At 34.5% G+C, this 20,800-nt stretch overlaps 1 protein-coding gene across 1 annotated transcript in view; it reads left to right on the forward strand.

The window, feature by feature from the left end:
- Positions 1-20,800, forward strand: part of LOC123523992 (uncharacterized) — a 63,833-nt gene that overhangs the window by 27,893 nt on the left and 15,140 nt on the right. Inside the window, exons 4-7 of the mRNA XM_053539347.1 lie at positions 9,413-9,749; positions 12,531-12,595; positions 15,406-15,585; positions 19,684-19,848. Of these exons, the coding sequence (XP_053395322.1) occupies positions 9,457-9,749; positions 12,531-12,595; positions 15,406-15,585; positions 19,684-19,848 (703 nt within the window). The 5' untranslated portion in view covers positions 9,413-9,456. The remainder of the gene's footprint in view (positions 1-9,412; positions 9,750-12,530; positions 12,596-15,405; positions 15,586-19,683; positions 19,849-20,800) is intronic.

Genomic DNA, 20,800 nt, shown 5'->3' on the forward strand with positions numbered 1-20,800 from the left:
CAAATTAAATAAAATCCAAGCTGAGAAAGGCTCTAACATTAGTGCAAAAATAACAGATAAATAAAGCAAAACATAAAATTAAGGTAAATTTAAGATATATTTACACCAATGTACTCAACAACTTGTCTGAAGTCAGAGCAACAAGAGCCTAACTTTTAAGGACACGACTAAGAAAACTGCAAGACAAAAATCAACTCCCTCTGTCCGTTGTATGTAGGATTTAGGAGAAAAGCATCATGGAGTCTTACACTTTATTAGTCATCGCACCATCAAAAAGGAAAGCGTAGCAATTATCTGTAGAGGGGTCAATCACTAAACATGCACTGTGCTTCACAATTTTCGCATCGTTTCCTCTTTTGATAAACGTTTTAACCAATTTTGCGTATATTTGATTGAAATAAAGGTTATGTTTAATTTTCCGAATTTTATAAACTACATCTCCATAGTATTCCAGGTGTGTAAGTCCAAGTTTTAAAAGTGTTTTAAGGGGCGTATGGTATTTTTATAAACAGTTCCGACGATCTGTAGTAAAATTTACTAAAAGCTTTCCGTAGCTTATGATAACGGAAACCGTGTTGTAACAATTTCTTGGTGATATGAAGATTTCTGTCATTAAAATCATCTATCTTTGAGCAAGCCCTTGCAAAACGAATAAGCTGTGAAATATAGACACTGTATGATGTTGCTCGAGGGACATCTCCATCAAAATCGGGAAAGTTCACAATTTCAAAATTAAAATCGTTCTTTTTGTCATATATTTTCGTTTCTATATTATTATTCAAAATTGTTAAATTTAAATCCAGAAATGACGCTTCTAAATCTGAAGTATTAGCCTTGTTCAGCTGTAACTCTTTAGGGTAAATATATTTCACCATTTCTGAAAAATATTGGTTGTCCATATTTAAAATATCATCAAGATACCTTGAGGTTTCATTAAAAGCTTCAATAATTTCAAATTGTGTCTCAGTAGATAAACTAAGCATGAAATCTCGTTCATAACAGTGTAAGAATAAATCAGCAATGAGGAGGGCGCAGTTAGTTCCCACCGGGATACCAATTACTTGCCTGTAAGTTTTATTGCTAAATTTGATAAATACATTATCTAGTAGAAACTTTAGAGCTTCACAAACCTGATCACAACTCCATAGGTTGTATCTCTTAAATGCACTGTTAGAAAAGAATGCTCTAGTTTCATTGCAAGCCAGATAATTAACGTTTTCTCTTGCAAATGTTTTCTCAATTAAAGCTACTAGTTTGTCTTTAATAAATTTATGTGGTATTTGTATAAAGAGTAGAAAATTCATAAGTACTTATCTTCGAACATTTGAAGTGTTTGTTTTTTAGCTTTTTGATAACATCTCCAGAGTTCTTGATGGACCAAAACAGATTAACAGAGTTCTCATAAACCTTGGAGCAATACTTCTGTACGTGGTCTTTAATTGTAGTAAGACAAGAAGTTAAAAGTACAGAAATGTTTTTTGTAGTGCATAAGGGTGAATTTGCAATGAATCGAGCTTTATATGGAGTTTTGTGAAGTTTAGGACCCAATAAAGAGTAGGGAGCTTCATTTGACTGCCGTCAAGTGCGACATTAAAACTTATACAATGATTTGCATGACGTTTTGCAATAGTTCTCTCATTTAGTTGTGATAACTGGTAGGTTTTTGTATGTTTTAGTTCATTTTGTAATACTTCTGTGTAGTAAATGCGTCATATAATAATAATATTATTAGAAGCTTTGTCTGCAGGAGTGAAAACAAAATTCGTATGTAGCTTGGATAAAGCTTTCTTTAAACTTCGAAGTGAAAACTTGGGTTTAGGAAGTAATAAGGAAGGATTTGATTCATAAAATTTAACTAGAGTTTTAATGATTTTATATATATTCTTTTTATCCCCCGACGAAAGTCGGAGGGATATAGTTTTGGCGTTGTCCGTCCGTCCGTCCGTCCGTCCGGAGCCATATCTAGAAAATGGTTGGGAATATTTATTTAAAACTTCATTTACATGTTCACCACTATGAGTTCTTGCGGCCCGTCAAGTTTCAGTCAGATTGCCCAAGTAACACCAGACTAGGTCCTTAGAAATTTCTAGTGTTAACTATATAGGGTACTATAAATATGGCAATTTCTGCATCATAATTTTTGATATATTTGACCTAGAACTATGAAACTTAAACAGAATTTAGATCGCCATAATGTGGTTGTGTACACACAATTTCATTCGGATTTATTTGTAAATTAAGAGTTATTGCCCTTTAATTGTATAAAAATCCACATATTTGTACATAACAAACTTACCATTTAGTAGAATTTCATTAAATTTCTTTCATTCTTTTCCATGAAAATTTATTGTAAACATGTGAAGTTGTGTACCCACACCTGTCGCCCCCTTACCTTGATTACATCCCTCCCTATCCCCCGACCCCCCCCCCCCCCCCAAAAAACCTTCCATGATTATTTATCAACATGCAAGTTGTACCATTCCCCCACCTCACTCCTCCACCCAGTCATGCCCACCATTGATCATGCATCCTCTGCCCCCACCCCCCCGCCACCCGCCCAACTTCACCCTTTTACCCTTTTTTTAATTTTTAATTTTCCATCAATATTTATAATCAACATGTGAAATTTTGTTTCCTCTCCCATTCCCCCGCACCCCCACCCCCTAAAAAAATAAATATATTAAGTTGTGACTGCACAAACCTTGTCCTCAGCCATGTGTTCTCTTAAGAACATCTGTTCTTTTAAGTTCAAATGTACATGTTAAACAGCAACACCTGGTGCCAAACCACTAAAAGACAATATTTCGTTCCAGTTAAACTTCAAGCTCACATTTCAATTAACTGCATTTAATTTTAAAAGCTAAGCTTACTACAGTAAGCATATCCCATTCAAAATAAATTCTTTAGTCAGGATCAAAGTATCATACATTTATTATGTACTCTTTTATTAAACATTTGTTTTCTGTTAAATTGATTTTGACGAATGAAATTATTTGTTTCTTATTAACATCCTTAACTTTTTGCCGGATATATTTTTTTTGCCATTCCTCACTACAAACCCTTTCGGCGGGGGATATCAATTCATCGAATTTACTTGTTCCATACAGTGAGAGCGTTCTGATCTGCATTTTCCTTCAGACACCATTTTTTTAATATAGTCATCAATAGACTGAGTTATTTCAGAGAGACATTTTTCAAAGTTAATGGACGAGGGAATTCTATATTTTGGACTTTGGAAAAAATATCTCTGATTCTTTCATCATTAAAAATCTTAAAATTACCCGTTATAACATGGCCAGCTGCTTGGTAACAGTATTTAGATTTTGTACAGTTACAACTATCTGGAACATTAAGTACTATATCTAAATCCGAGACAATTTGATTGTAATTAGATATAACGTTTCTAACTGGTTTATTAGCTCACCAGAGCCAAAGGCTCAGGGTGAGCTATTAGGATGGGTCACCGCCCGGCGTCCGTCGTCCGTTGTCCGTTGTCCGTAAACTTTTACTTCAAACGACATCTCCTCATAAACCGCTAGGCAAATTTCATCCAAACTTCACAGGAATATTCCTTGGGTGAAGCTCTACAAAAATTGTTCAAAGAATTGAATTCCATATAGAACTCTGGTTGCCATGGCAACCGAAAGGAAAAACTTTAAAAATCATCTTTTCAAAAACCAGAAGCCTAGAGCTTAGATATTTGGTGTGAAGCATTGGACCTCTACCAATTTTGTTCAAATCATGATCCCGGGATCAAAATTGACCCCGCCCCAGGGGTCACTTGATTTTACATAGAAAAATCTTAAAAAATCTTCTTCTCAAAAACCAGAAGCCTAGAGCTTAGATATTTGACATGTAGAATTGCCTAGTGGACCTCTACTAAAGTTGTTCAAATCATGACCCCGGGGTCAAAATTGACCCCGCCCCAGGGGTCACTTGATTTTACATAAGAAAATCTTCAAAAATTTTCAAAAAATAAACCAGAAGACCTAGAGCTTAGATATTTCACATGTAGCATTGCCTATTGGACCTCTACAAAATTTGTTCAAATCATGACCTTCTGGGTCAAAATTTACCCCGCCCCAGGGATCACTTGATTTTACATAGGAAATTCTTCAAAAATTTTCTAAAAATAAACCAGAAGGCCTAGATCTTAGATATTTGACATGTAGCATTGCCTAGTAGATTTCTACAAAATTTGTTCAAATCATGACCCCGGGGTCAAATTGACCCCGCTCCATGGGGTTACTTGATTGTACATAGAAAAATCTTCAAAATTTTCTAAAAATAAACCAGAAGGTCTAGAGCTTAGATATTTGACATGTAGCATTGCCTAGTAGATTTCTACAAATTTTATTCAAATCATGACCCCCGGGGTCAAAATTGACCCCGCCCCAGGGGTCACTTGATTTTACATGGAAAAATCTTTAAAAAATTTCTAAAAATAAACCAGAAGGCCTAGATATTAGATATTTGACATGTAGCATTGCCTAGTAGACTTCTACAAAATTTGTTCAAATCATGACCCCCAGGATCAAATTGACCCCGCCCCATAGGGTTACTTGATTGTACATAGAAAAATCTTCAAAATTTTCTAAAAATAAACCAGAAGGCCTAGAGCTTAGATATTTGACATGTAGCATTGCCTAGTGGACCTCTACAAAAGTTGTTCAAATCTTGACCCCCAGGGTCAAATTGACCTAGCCCCAGGGGTTACTTGATTGTACATAGGGAAATAAACCAGAGGGCCTAGATCTTAGATATTTGATCTGTAACATTTCCTAGTAGACTCCTACAAACTTTGTTTAAAGCATGACCCCCGGGGTAAAATTGGCCCCGCCCCAGGGGTTACTTGATTGTACATCGGAAAATCTTCCAAAAAATTTCTAAAAATCATCAGTTTGACATTTAAAACATGTAGCACATATTATTCTGGTGAGCGATCCAGGGTCATCATGACCCTCTTGTTATATTTGTAACAGATAATAGGTGTTTCTGAATTCTTGAAATATTTAGGAATAGAGTTAACTACAGATAGGTCTCTTAAAATACTAGGTAAATTAATAAACTCGATTCCTTTATTTAAGAAAGATAATTTTAGAAAGTTTCGTTATGGTCGGATTCAGAATCAATATGAGATCTACGAAAATGTTGTGTATAAGTTTGTATCAATGAAGCAGTGTCGTAAAATTGATATGTACGCATATAAATATTATCAGCTTCTTGACCAATTTGCCTCAACGAAGAAACAGGGAAAGGGGTTAAACACGATAGCATAGCATGTCTACCAGAGCGATTTAGTATCATATGGCAATCGGCAACACTCATTCTTTTGCGTCGGACACCATGAGAACGAGTATTGCGTCTTCTTGGGGAATCTTTTGAAATATTTCCCTTTTGGTAAATGTTATCATTTAAACCTAATGGAAAAGGTGTTTGTAGAAATTTAATCCATTTAAATTCAGAGACATGTCTGAGTTTTGCCTTGAAGCCAGAAGTCATTTTAACCATTTTAAAATATTATTAAGAAAACTGCAAGACAAAAATCAACTCCCTCCGTCCGTTGTATGTAGGATTTAGGAGAAAGGCATCATGGAGTCTTACACTTTATTAGTCATCGCACCATCAAATAGGAAAGCGTAGCAATTCACTGCAGAGGGGTCAATCACTAAACATGCACTGTGCTTCACGATTTTCGCATCGTATCCTCTTTTGATAAACTTTTTAACCAATTTTACAAATATTTGATTGAAATAAGGGGTATGTTTTATTTTCCGAATTTTATTAAAACATGATATTATACATTTTCTTTTCACACTGTTTCCTCGGGAACAAATACCGTATAACCTGTCAAACACGCTGTATTCATATGTAACCACCATTTTCTACGTTGAATACATACCGCCTGCTGCGCTCATGAAATGGGCAGAACTAAATAAACTGAAAACTAGAGAGGGGATCTGTTGTTATGGAGCCAGCATATCAAGGGGTTATTTAGCATTATGCAAAGCTTTAAAAGCGGGAGTATTGGTGGAATAGGCGATGACAAATCAGAAGTGTGCTATTTAAAATAACTACTACAAATACCCCTATCTGATCTCATTTCAAAGGACTAACCCACATGTTTTAGATAAAAACATATCTCTCAAATATCCACATTATGTACTCTGAATGTGACTAGTGATACACACTAATTTTCATACTTTTTTGCAAGATATTCTTATCAATAACCAAAACGTTTGTGCAGAAGGTAGTAAACCGTTGCAACGATTTTGAAATAATGCAGAACAGATACTTGCGTCGTTACCAATATTGAACTTTTATTTTCGCACTTTTTATCACTTTTCAGTGTCATATATACATTCTATGCCAAACTTGCCGGAAATGAACATGTTAAAAAAGTCACTAATACTGTGCGAGCGGCTTTAACCATATATTATTTAATTGTTCAATTTGCATTTACATATCTTCAAATAAATGTGGAAATATGCCATTATTGGTCTGATTTATGATGACCTTGAAAACCCGAAAGCGCTCGGGTTTACAATTAAACGTTGACACTGTTTGATCATATATTTCTCATGCTGTATAATTTCATTTTAATGTTCTTGTAGCCTTCTGGGATCTAGTATAATTGAAATTCATTTCGTTTGTGTTTGGGTTTTTTTCTCATTTGATACGCAGCATACTTCTATGTTATTAAATGAAAATTACATTCACTTTACAGTTTATATGAAAAGAAAAATGCTTTAATTTTCGTATAAACAACAAAAGCGGATTTTTTCCCCGCGCGATTGCACGTGCAATCTGACGTCATTAAAATCATTAACAAAATGGCGTCGTTTGAAAAAATGTTTTGAAATAGGATGCTAACATTTTTAAAGGAACATTTATCTAAAGCTTAAACTAATTTTCTGACGGTATAGATCTAAACTAAATCTACACGACTGTATGAATTTCCACTGCATTTATCAGTCTTTTAGGAACTGTATTTTATCAAAGAGCGAATAGCGAATTACAACTGAACGTGGGAGGGTCTTTTATGGTTGTTCTGTTTAGATTTTGAAAGAATCGTTACCTTGATCCTTATTTTCATTTTTCGATACTTATTTGTTGTAAGCTTCGTAAAAATATAATTATTCTAACACGACCAGCAAATAACCTACATACATGTAGAACAAAATCTATCTCGGGTTATTCTGCAATAAACCACTCGCGTGCAATGACGTCATCCAATCCAGGTACGTAGCATGATCGTAAAAAATAGTTACCATTTTTTCTAACACTGTTGGTACTAGTATGTCGTGTTAGAATCCAAATAAAAAGTTCCCAAGTGTGATTTATCGTAAAATAACCCTAGTTTTCGTTCTTATTCGAAACAATATATCACTCAGGCATACGGCCTTCGTGGTATATTCTTACGTATAAGAACTCACGATAAACCACACTTGGGAACTTACCATTTCTTAGGCTACATTGTGGCTTTTATTTCATAAAGTACGTAAACTAATATAGCGACTTTGTTGGATATTGAAAAATCACACAAGAGTTATGGGCACTTAACTTACTTCTCTACCAAGGCTAATGTGGCGATACCTTTTTGTGTTGCTAAAGTTAATCATTATCCCGCATAAATTAAATCGTACTGATTTGTAAACACTACATTCAATAAAGATAGAAGACAAATTACCTGTCATCATCGTTTCAGAAAATAAATACTCTAAGACAAAACCATTACAATTCATGAAATATGATTCGTAATATAATGTAAAATTGAAATATGTATCGATAGTATTACATTACATTAAAATTCGAACCCGTGGTAACATGCATAGAAGTCAGACACCTTATCAGTACGCCACCGTGACAATGAATAGCTGTATAGGAGAGCTCGCCGCAATCACATCTGTTTATCTGGTGGTGGACAAAAGAATGTTTGTTGTATGGATCGGAATTTTTATTTTTTAATTACTTTTTCGCTCATTTATGGATTTTCAAAACTTAAAAAGTTTTTAAAAACTTACAATTTTCATTTTCTAATATCTTTTTTAAATGACCAACCGCTTAAGATGACATATAATTTTAATAGCGGCGTAGCGATGTTCAAAACTTTTAGAAAAATACTTTCATAATAAACCTAGTTTATTGCGAAGTAATAACTTTTTCCATTGATAATCTGTGGACAAGTCTTTATTCAGAGGTGGTCTTTAACACAGGTTTGACTGTACATTATATTACTGTATTCAAACATATACAGGAAATTGCCGACACTTTCACCTTTGTGATATAAATTGATGAAATCTTGCATGAGTCTTAATCATGATATGATCATGCACACCTCCTATTTTTCGGCTGGCTCCGCCCCATTTCCTGAGTTATGACCCCTGAAATAGTAAAAATGCACATTTTCACCTTGTGACGCGCCTAGCTCAAAAAGTATTTGATGTAAATTCATGAAACCTTGTCTTTATCATGATGGCCCTTGCACACGTGAAATTCTTCTTGAGATTTAAGCGCAAATTACAGAATTACACCCCATGAAATAGCCTAAAATAGTGGATTTTTAGTTTATGATGCTCATAGCTCAAAAAGTATATGGTGTAGAATAATTAATCCTTTAAATAAAATGTTTGTTGACGCTATACCCCATTAAGACTGCAAACGTTTGAATGTCCCTTATTGGTGACAAATGTTCTCTTTTGAGTGAGTCTAACATGGGCGGTAATGAAACGTGTAACACCTATTACGTTGTCTAGCACTGGCATAAGTGGAATTCAGTTATAGAAAAAGGGCCAGAAAAATAACAACACTTTTCATGAGTTCAAACTTACTTATTTAAAATAGTAAATAGCAGACTGTAAATAAAATTGTATTAATGATGTATCACTTTTACAGTATATTTTGTAATCGTACTATTCTAGAAAGTTCTGGGACTGGAAATGAAGGTTTACTGTCAAGACTTGCAAGGAGTCCGATTTCAGATCGGCAATTACGGGACTAATCATTTTGTAAAAATTAGAAATATTAATACACCAAAAACAAAAACGTTTAAAGGGTGAAAACAACTGAAGAAAAACGTAAATAGAAAAAGTTCTGATGAGATTTAAAAAATGATAGAAGAACGAATATCACTATATATAACCCCAAAGTCATATCCACTTTGCCACGAAGGCTAGGATAATTAATGCTATAAAGAACAGTATCTAAGTTTTAAATGAACATCTTAGTCTATTCGAGGCTGCTTTGTTTCCGTATGATCTTTCGAAGCAAAGACATTAACAAGTTGAATACTTATACAACTTTTAGAATTTATGGGTCAACGATAGAAGTCATTTCAGATTTTAGAGAAAATATAGAGATAATATTACATCGCAGCAACAGGTTAATGTATCGCATTTCTTTTTGTTTACAGCTGTAAACGATCCGTCTGATACTTCCGATGATAAAGCAGTAAAGATGAATAGTAACAACGGTCATATGTTTGAAAATCCTACAACAGAGTTCAGCTTCTGTCTTTATGATAATGGACAGTCGGAGAAGAATTGTACATCTGGCCTTTTTTCTTCACTTCCGTTGCAGAGTAGACAGACACTTTGGACTAGAATTTTCGGTGCACAATTTCAAAATATAACAGCCAACGACACAACTACATCTACTGAAAATCTACTGGGAGAAAGGATTGCCTTTTTCATCATATTATGTGTGGTCTTAATATTAGTAACGGCCGCTATCTTCATCATAACATTAGGGTGAGTATAGTAATATTTTATCGTCAAAATCGACTGTACCAAACAAAACCAAACAGTATCGCGAGTAGTTGTAAAAAGAAGAATTAGATGGGTAAATGATAATTGTTTGAGACGACAGTAATTTAAAGCATTCGTTTTAGGGTTTTGGCTCGAGGTAAAGTACTAAATTTCTGTATGCGCAAACTGTATGCGCGACAGTCAACTATTTGAAATAGTAACCCAGACCAAACATTCAACACGGCATTTTATATACTATCAATTTGTGATAGTTTAAAGGTTCAAATCCTGCAGGCTGGCATAAATTTGCATACATGGTGGCGAGCTGAGAAAACCAAGACGGCGTCCAAGATGGCCACAATAAAATGGAAGAAAGGCAGTTTTCTTAAAATGTGTTTCTTTATTCGCTTTTGGTGAAATAAACTTAACATATTTCCTATTCTATTAATATTCTATCACTACTTCAACAGATCTTTCATGGCTTGTAAAACATTTGAATCATCACATTTATGCATCTAATTTAAAGATAAAGAACCAGGTCAAAACGACAAAATAACGCAAAACAAAAGTACACACAAATTGAATCAATTCAGTATAAGTAATTTTTAGTTTTAAAAATTAGAATTCATTAATTCTTTTGAATGAATTTACAAAATGGTACAGAAAATCTAGTTTACATATAATGATGGACAATTATTGATGTAATACAGTAAGAAAAACATATTTCTTAAAAGTAGTCGTTGTAATGTGACTTATGGGCCGTACAAGCAGATATTAAACACTTAATTCAAAGTTGTTGATTACTTTTGATACATGTATATATTTTCTTACATAAATTGTTTAAGTGCAAAAACAAACTTTCGGTCAGTTTCTATTATTAATTAGTGCTTTGTATTCCACATATGATAGGTTCTTCATCCATTATGTGGTCAACGGATTAGATTTTCGAAATATTTGCTTCGTGTGATTAAAATAGCATGGAAGGTGTGCAAACTTGGCTCGAAATAAAACCAAAAACAAGAGGTAGTTTGTTAAACATTTTTGAATGTGCAACAATCAGTTTAATTTAATGCTTATAACTCTTATTCTTCATTATCTGTAATCATGAATTGAAGGTATATACAGTTACAAAATTTAGTATTTTATATTTTACTTATTTCATTTTGGATACTTATCCGTTTTTTCCGACACTAATGCTCTATTTGCTATACTTTTGCTTGGTTTTGCTGAGGAATAAATGGGTGTAACCTTGTTGAAAATCATTAAGTATCCATCCCGTTACATGATAGTATAGACAGACCTTACTGGAAACTGTTACACTGCCGTCAATCATTTTCTTCTTGGCAGGTATCTTTATCCAGTCATCTACGATACATAAGTTACTGACACAAATCGATTAATTGTGTCTCTAATGGTCTATGTTAATACAATTATAAAATGTTTAGTATAGTAGTGTAACAAATGTTTCAGAAGACTTCGACAGAAGTCAGGAAACACAATAATTAGTAATTTACTGTATTATTTACACATTTTAGCATATGTTAAATGTTTGACCCCGGTTCATTGATATATACTTAACCATCAATACTTATCTTGTATAGGGCTGCAGGTAGTAGTCAGCAGTGCATTTTTTCAGCTCCCTGGTAGACGTCAATATATATTGTGAAGGAAATATCTGTTTTATAGTTCCATAAGAGATTGATGCGTTAAACACTGGACCGATATATACGATACCAAAAAAATATAAATAATTCAACAATCCCTAGTTCAATAATTATCATATCGTGTTGTTTTGGTGGTCTGTTTCACCTTGATAGGAGTCTTCTTACAGACAGATGTCATATTCTGGTACAAACTTTAATGACAACATGTTCCCAATGGTTCAATGGTTCATTATATATATTTTTTTTCGGGGGGGGGGGGGGGAGGGGGGAAGGGAGGCGGGGGGGGGGAATCAAATAGACAAATAGAACTGGGTGTTAAACAAAAAAAAATAGAATAATAACGCTATTTTTTGCAAGAATTCTATGTATGGTGCCCTTTCCTTTCATATCTGTCCACATGCAAAGCTGAATATAGCATTTTATATTTTAAATAGGATATATTCGTTATAAGTGTTAACATATGTACTGCGTTTTCCCGTGGCAATCTAAGTAAATTTTTTCAGTATGTTCAAAGGTAATCCCAAACGTGATATCACGCCAGTAATATTCCACTGCAAAAACGTGATATTTAAACTGCGGTTTTTTTTTTTTTTGTTGTTGTTGTTTTTTGGGGGGGGGAGGCATCAAATAGACAAATAGAACTGGGTGCTAAACAAAAAAATAGAATAATAACGCTATTTTTCAGCCTAGAAATGTTACGTGTTTTCCCCAATTTTACTGACTTTTTATGCACAGAAAGATCAATGAATTGTTTGTCCAGATCAGGCGTTATTTATAGCAACACTTAAAATTGCAAAGACACACACAGTTTGACGATCTTAGTTCTCAAATTTTCACAGAAGGAGCAATGTCATATTTTGTGTAAGGTTCGATATATCACGTCTAGAGCATCTCAAAAATTTATTACCGAACCTGCTTAAATCGGGTTTAGTCTTAAATGATGCTTTATATAGATGCTAGTTTAGATACACTTCTGACACGAATACTGTGATGCTGATCAAACACAATATGAAGCTTTATAACCTACCATTGAGTTGATATAAATTCAGTATTATGATTTCAGATAATTTCCATAAGATACTCTGTGTTAATATTGTTTGACTTTCATTTTATTGCATAGTTTCCGTCTTAAACATTGGAGAAAGAAGTGGACTAGAGACAATATGGTCACTATACCAAACGCAGGTAAGAAACACTCAGTAGGCGGGAACTGTTTATGCAATTGAAAAGACTTTTTATTAATAGAGGTCACATCTTCACTTATTCCAGAATGAGTAACACTATTTCCTTTTACTTTCATGCTGCAATGGGTGAGTTTTTATGATCGTTGGATGCCTGTCGTCCGTCTGTCGTCCACATATATCTTCATAAACAACCAAGTTATTTTCAGTCACACTTAATGTGAATGCACATGGGATGATACCCTTTCCGATCCCTCAGATATAAGTCTTCCACGGCAACAGAAATGTAAAATATATATAATATCCTCATTGAATGTGTTTTCTATACTAAATACATACTATATAAATTAAATTTGCATATAGAACTACATTCGTAATTGAATAGCATGTAGCAACGGTTGTTTGTTAAAAACAGCCAGTTTTTAGTGGTTGTACACATTCATACAGTGTTTATCTGTACATATATACAGTGTGTACTATCTTAAACCTAATGCATAGTACTGTAAATACACATAAACGTGTTAATTTTATGTTGAAGTAATTGTTCGTGTTTTTAAATATGAAATTTGGATCAAATATACCAATTGTTTCCTTATATAATAATAGCAGAAACTTTGGTTTGCTTCTCATAAGAAACTGTTGACCTTATTTTGAAATAATCTTACAGAATTGATTCTTGATTGCTTCTAGGTCAGGCAGATTTCTTCAAATCAATCCGCTACTTAGAAATAACTGTCTTGGGTAGGGAAGGTTTTTCTGTTATAGCTAAAGTGGAAAATTTGAGAATCTACTTGTCATAGACTGTTGAGATGCTTTCAAAGTAATTTCGTAGAACTGTCTTTAGCTCACGTGAACCACCACTTGACTGACTTTAGAAGCCACAAGAACTAAAAATAGCCAAATTTCAAATCAATTTTTAACACTTAATAGATCTTCAACAAATGTGGTCTGTAGCATCCCTTTAAGGTCCTCTCAACTTTTTCTCAAATTGTTCCGCTTCACTGATTTTAGAGGGCCATTGGAAAATCCTTTAAACGACTTCTAAAGAACTGGTTGATAGATTGTCACAAGTCTTGGTCTGGCATCCTTACAAGGTCCTCTCCTACCTTTATTCAAATGATCCCGCTTGACTTCCTGTAAATGACTTTTCTCACGAACTGCGAAATGAAATGTCACAAAACTTAGACCGTAGCATCCTTGTAAAGTCTCACAATTTGTCCAAATTGATCCGCTTCAATGTTTTCATGAATCGCTCGACAGATCATCAATAAACTTGATGTGTAGCATCTTTGAAAGCATTGTCTAAAATTTGATAAAATGCTTTCGCTTCACTGATTTTAGGGGTCAACCCCTGAGCCGCTTGATGGATTATCCCCTTTATTGATTTGTACAATCTTAATAAGGTCCTCTCCTCCACTTATTAAAATTGTGCCGCTTAACAGATTTAAGGAGCCAGCCACCAGAGCTGAAAATAGAAAAATAAAACTTTGAACCACTTCTTTCTATGAACCACATCTTAGATTATCACCAAACTCGTCTGTAGCATCCTCTTAAGGTTTTCTCTCAGATTTGTTCAAATGGATACACTTGACTGATTTTTAGAATCACCAGAGCTTAAAATAGAAAAACCTCTAAACGGCTTCTACTAATGAACTGTTTGATGGGTTGACACCAAGCTTGGTCTGTGGCATCCTTATGAGGTCCTCTCTTCTATATTTTTCAATTGTTTCCGTTTGGCTGATATCGGGTCCGCCAGGGCGTGAAATAGATAGACTTTAAAACAACTGCTCCATAAATCATCAACAAACTTGGTCTGCGGCATCTTTATAAGGTATTCATTTAGAATTGTTTATTTTTCTTATTCTTCTTAACTGATTTTTTGGGCTACAAGAGTTAAAATCAGACAAAATTAACATTAAATTACTTCCTATCATGAACGACTTGATGGAACATCAGCAGACTTGGTCTATAGCATCCTTTTAAGATCCGTTCCTAAATTCATTCATATTGTCCCGCTGTACTGTTTAAAGGCTGCCAGAGCTAAACATAGAAACACAGTTTAATAATTTCTGCTGATTAACCTAGAGATTAAGCATCATCATACTTGATATGTAGCATCATTTGAAGGTTTTGTGTTGATGTTTAGTCGAATATGTCGGTTTTATTGAGTAGCTAAAAAACAAATTCAAACGACTCCTCTTGAACTGCCTAATAGATCACTACAGAATTTTGTCTTTAGTATTTTTGTAAGGCCCTCTCCTAAATTTGTGCAAGTGGTTCCATTGGACTGATGTTTAAAAATAGAAGAAATAAAACCTTTTATATGTAACACAGTTGTCATCATTCATGGTTCAGTGTGGCATACATACAGGTCAAATTGTCAGTTTCAGGTGAGCGATTTATGGCTACCATAGGTGACACTCTCCACTATTTCTAAAGCTAATGTTGCTTTGTAAGTAAACATGGTCGCCTCAACTTTAAAAGAACTTGACACGGTTTTCTTTTCTTTTCAAATGATACTGATGTAAATATTTTAAAATATTCTTGTCCGAAACTGCTTGTCAGATGACCAGTGGTCATTAAGGCCAAGGTTACAGCATATTTTGCTGACCGTTACTCATTTAGTTCTTTCCGACAGTCGTTAGACAACCGATAAATGGTTTTCTGGTGAATTTTTTTTCATTGATTCATAGATTCTCATTTAACCAATGTTATGTAACCAATATTATTTTCCTTTTCCTTTCATGTACTTAGCGTTTCTCTGCAAGGATTTTCTAAACAGAAATAAAATAACAACCATTTATTTTATTACAGATGAAGATTTAGAAAACCTGGGTCTTTTGAGGTTGGACACAGAGAGTAAACTTTCATGCAATTCTGGTGAAACATCATCTACTGGATATGCCAGTGATATGTATGATGATACACGTTCGAATGTAGAAAGTGAAATGTTCAGCCCAAAGAAGGATGGATTCTTGACGAAATGTTTACCAGGTGTAAATTTCAAGTATTTGTTTTCAGTTGAGCTTTCTTAAATGTATAACATATTTAGCATAACTGTAAAGTTTAGTATCTGTAATGTTACCTTCTTATTAATCGCTTAGATGTATGGGTTTTAGCATTTGCTGTCACACTGGACCAGCAAACATTCATAATTTAGATGGAATGGTGCTTGAACTGATACAGAAGAAATCATATTAAAGTATGTATTACCTAACTTTGGACCTCCGATTATGTAAAATTCTAAAAAATAGCAGCGTTGATAGCAGAATGTTAATATCTCCAGGCATGATTTTTGTTTTTGTTTTGTTTTTTAAGATGACGTAAAAATTCAAGATTTTGTGATTTTCCCATTCCAAGATGGCGGTGCCCATACAAACGTCATTAAGGAATTTGCTCACAGTTGTCGACGTCTAGTATACTTATTGTTGAATAACAGACTTGAAAAAGTAAAACAAACTTTGTGTAAAACTTACAGGCTTTACTTGCACGGTAGGCCCTGAATTAAAAACCGATGAAGCAGTTATTTCCGTTTCAGTCCATACACGCTATTTTCGGTCAACGTTCGGTTTAAGTCAAAACTTCTACCTGTAATCTAAGTCAGTGCAATTGATAATTGAAAATAAAAGGTCCCGATATATTTCAATTGATACAATTTGCCCAGCTAACCTAATGACCCACAAAAGCTTGTTCCCAATTATTATCAACAAAACTGCCTATATGGGGCTACATTCTTAATAAGTTAATAATTGCCATTATTCTTTATAATTCTTAAAAAAAAACATAATATCTATTTTATCAATTCGATCCTCGCGTCTTTAATTCTCTGCGGGCCGTTCGGTAAAATTTCAAAGCAGAGCAATTTCTAACTAGAGATGGTAGATTTACAGAAAAAAATATGACCTTTCGAAGGGATAATTTGTTCTTCATGCTCAAGGACGTCAGTAACTTTCATTTTAGATTGAGCGTTATGAAACACACGTGCGGTTTTCCCGCCACAAATACGAATACCGATTCCAATGCGGGAGATACGTTGAAAATACTGCTAAAACACGATGACAGAACAGTGTTGCCATTAAATTTCAAACTTCATATGCTGTCTAAAATTTCGTAATTGCAGCAAACTTTACCTTATTCTGTATATAAATGGCTTATGAAATCTTTTTTAGGTAGCAGTATCGATATAAAATAAAGGAAACAACAGCAATTGTACTTCTTAATGTCAAAATTTCACATGTAGACGTATTCAAATGATCGGTCTTATCCCGCAACATCACCGCCTTTGACTTAAATTTTATTCATATGATAAAACTCTCACCATTGGCAGCTATTTTACTTTACATTATTTAATTTCGAGTGGGTTTCATTAATTACTAAATTGTATTTACGGTATCTAAGCGCAAGAGCTCACACATCGTTCCTGCTAATGGCCTTACACACATTATGTACTTTATCGCTCGAGATATTTTAGTGACGTCATATATTGTATGACATAATTGAAAAGTTATTATTGGCGATATATTCTTAGAAGACTAAATGAATGATTATTTTATATTGCACAGGTTTTTCTTGAATTATGCCTTTAAAAAATAATGTGATTAAGATATTGTTTCATATGCATAGTTCCGTTATTAATCTGAAATTCGCTGATTGACTTTATCAGTTTTTCGGATAATGGATTTTCTGTGCGAAACTTCTGACTTTGAAATTATTTATTGAAATGGACATCGATCTGAAGGATTTAAGGATTAATTAAAAAAAGTAATGATCATAATGAAATTTATAACTGTACAGTGAATAATTAATGACAGGAATCTTTCATGCAAAGTCAGTTTTTTTTCAAATTTTCAGTTTTCCATAAAAGATAAGTGTTAAACGTGCCTGAGGACATGAAATTTTACGTAAATTTCCAAATTAGAAAATCTTTGGCATTGGCGACAAGAAATAAATAAAAGTGATTTTCCGTAGAGAAAATAAAATTCAGTCGCACGAGAAAACCAAATTGTTGCAAATGCCCTTTAAATTCTCGAGGGTGACTTTTTTTAGTTCACAAAAACATGTTTTATGTCCTTTGATCCCGTTCCATTTCTTCATAGCAGCCCAAAGTTAAGGTCCAAAATGAGATGAGACAGACATTAGTTAAGTTAATTACCACCGACGTTATTTTAGATGCTAACGGGAAAGTAGTGGTTCTTTTTCTCAACCCAACCAAGCCAACAAATAGCCGACTAAGTTTGATTGAGTCTGTGCATGAGAAGTAATGAAAAGGGCAACATCCCTCAAGCTCCCTAGCACCGGTTTAAGCGGAGTTCTATTACATAGAGATTGAATGGACTCCATGATCCCAAAGGTCCAGAAAATATAACAACTCTGAATCCAAGAACGGAGAGACTTTTTGCGGCCGTCACACGGCACTTAAAGATTGCTGTTGTGATAGTTAATAAAGTCTATAAGAAGATCCTTTGGAAGCATGAAATGTAACCAAGCAAGCAAATAGCAGACTATTTGACTGAATCTGTTCATGAGAGGTTATGAAAAGGGCAACACTCCTCACACACACTAGCACTGGCTTAAGCAGAATTCTATTGCATAGATATTGAATGGACTCCATGATCCTAAATGACCGAAAACACTGAATCCAAGTACGGAGTGACTTTACAGTCGCCACACGGCACTTACAAATTGCTGATGTGTTGATTAAAATCTATAAGACGATACTTTGGATGCAAAGAATGCAACCAAACAAAGTAATTGCAGAATCTCTTTGATTGAGTCGTCGACTTCGAAACACTTGCCCCTCAATACTTTTTATTAGAATCTTGGTTGGGGTATATGATTATTATAGATTAATTTTCCTTTAATTGTCCAAGCGGAGGGAACGTTGGGTTTTCTTCCTCATTTTAAGTGCTTGGAACTAGCCATGGTGTAATTTAAATCAAATAAGTAAAACATGTGTAAGTTGATATAACTTGTGTGCAATTTTTATTTTGCTAATATAAAAAATACTGATCTTTTGCTATTTACTGTAAATGACATGTTTATAAACTATGGAATATATAATGAAAACTACGTTAAGTCCTTTTACGATCAGAATATGTAGTGCTCATTCAAAAGTCTGTCATATACTGCGAATCGGAAGCTTTTAGCTCGACAATAGGAAGTATGGTGAGCTGTCCTACTCGACCCAGCGTCGGCGTCCATAACTCTGGTACCAATATTTAATGAATTATCCCCCCTTTTACTTAGAATTTTAGGTTAAAGTGTTGATGAACGTTCACTCTATCTCAGTTATTACTAAATGGATTTGATTCAGACTTAAAATAGTTGTTCAACATCATCACTCACATCATATCACACAAGGGCCATAACTCTTGCACCAATATTTCATGAATTCCACCCCCCCCCCCCCCCCCGCCCTGTTTTTACTTAGAATTTCAGGTTAAATGTTTGATGCACTTTTACTCTGTCTCAGTTATTACTAAATTTGATTCAAACTAAAACTAGTTGTTCCACCTTATCACCCACATCATATGACACAAGGTGCATAACTCCGGCACCAATTTGTTATGAATTATGCCCCCTTTTACTTAGAATTGAAGGTTAATTTCGATGCATTTTCACTATATCTCAGTTATTACTAAATGGATTTGATTCAAACTTGAAGTAGTTGTTCCGCATCATCACTCACATCATATGACACAAGGTGCATAACCCTTGCACCAATATTTGATGAATTATGCCCCCTTTATATTTATATAGTGTTATGACACTTTATCTTTATCTCTCTTATTACATAATATTTTTGTCACACACACACAAGCTATTGTGCAATATCGTCATACACCATTGGAGTCATTAAACACTCCATTGACAGCTCCGGCTTCCTCAGATGTGCTCAGTTTCACTATCTAGCATCGAAATAGTCGAGCGCGCTGTCTCCTGTGAAGCTCTTGTTGACAAGCCGAATAAAACCCGAGTAAATTAATGTTGCTTCACTCAAACGGAAGAAAACACAGATTTATAATCTGGTAAAGACGAGTGTGTTGGTTTTGAAATCCCTAAACAAGATAACAATTGATCATTCCATTACAGATGAAGATTTACTTGTCGCAGATATGAACAACTTAAAGAAGAAATATAAGTCTGATGCTGAAATAGAAAACCCGAGTCGTTTACAGTTGGAAACTGAGCGTAAACTTTCCTACAGCGAAAAGTCCAGTTTAGAGAAAGATTTAAACTCGGCAAAACGTTTACCAGGTGGATATTTTATGTATTTCTTTTCAGTCGAGCATACGTTAACATATCGCATTTTAGTGTAATAGTGAATTTTATAAGATGTGATGTTGATGTCTTATAAATCGCTCACAGACACTTGGGGCCAAGACCCAACCCTCGACCCCATCCCACTGTCCTCCACCCATGCCAAAGTTTACCGAATATTTTGTTTCATTTTTACACGTATTGCACATAGGTGACGATCATAAAACGCATTTTCTTACAATTTCAGCGTATTTAAAAAATCACTTTTCAGCATCAGTGCTCCTAAAATAAGAAGACTTGCAACTGTGAAACTGACACTGGGAACACTTACTTGCGCTGGAGCCCCCGCCTTATATCGTGCGTGTCATACAACGGGTACCAAAATTAATACGCTTACGAAGTTATATTTATACTGGATCATCACTTCTAATGATAAAAGTCCAATTTTGGTACCCGATTTCGATATGCGCAGTACAAAGCAGGGATCATTTCGCAGGGAAGTGTTCCATGAAATTTAATTTGATCGATTTATAATAGTTATTGATTTCACGTCGGAATGCGAATGTCAGTTGTCAGACTGGTGTCATTTGATAGAATAGTAACAGACACGTCGACTGATACCAGACATTCATAGGTAGGTGTTTTGTTTTCCTAGTCACCATTACACAGTTTCAAGTCTTCTTATTTTAGGAGCATTGATGGTGAAAAATGATGTTTTAAAACACGCTGAAATTGTAAAAAAAAAATGCGTTTTATGATCGTCAGCTATGTGCAATACGTGTTGAAATGCTACAAAATATTCGCTAACCTTTGGCAGGGGCGGAGGACAGTGGGGTGGGTGGGGCTGGGGTCCTGACCACAAGTGTCTGTGAAATCGCTCAGACGTATGGGTTGTATCGTTTACTGTCACAATGGACAAGCAATAATGCATAAATATGATGTTATAAGG

The sequence above is a fragment of the Mercenaria mercenaria genome, chromosome 3 (genome assembly GCF_021730395.1).
Source record: "Mercenaria mercenaria strain notata chromosome 3, MADL_Memer_1, whole genome shotgun sequence".
NCBI lineage: Eukaryota > Metazoa > Mollusca > Bivalvia > Venerida > Veneridae > Mercenaria > Mercenaria mercenaria.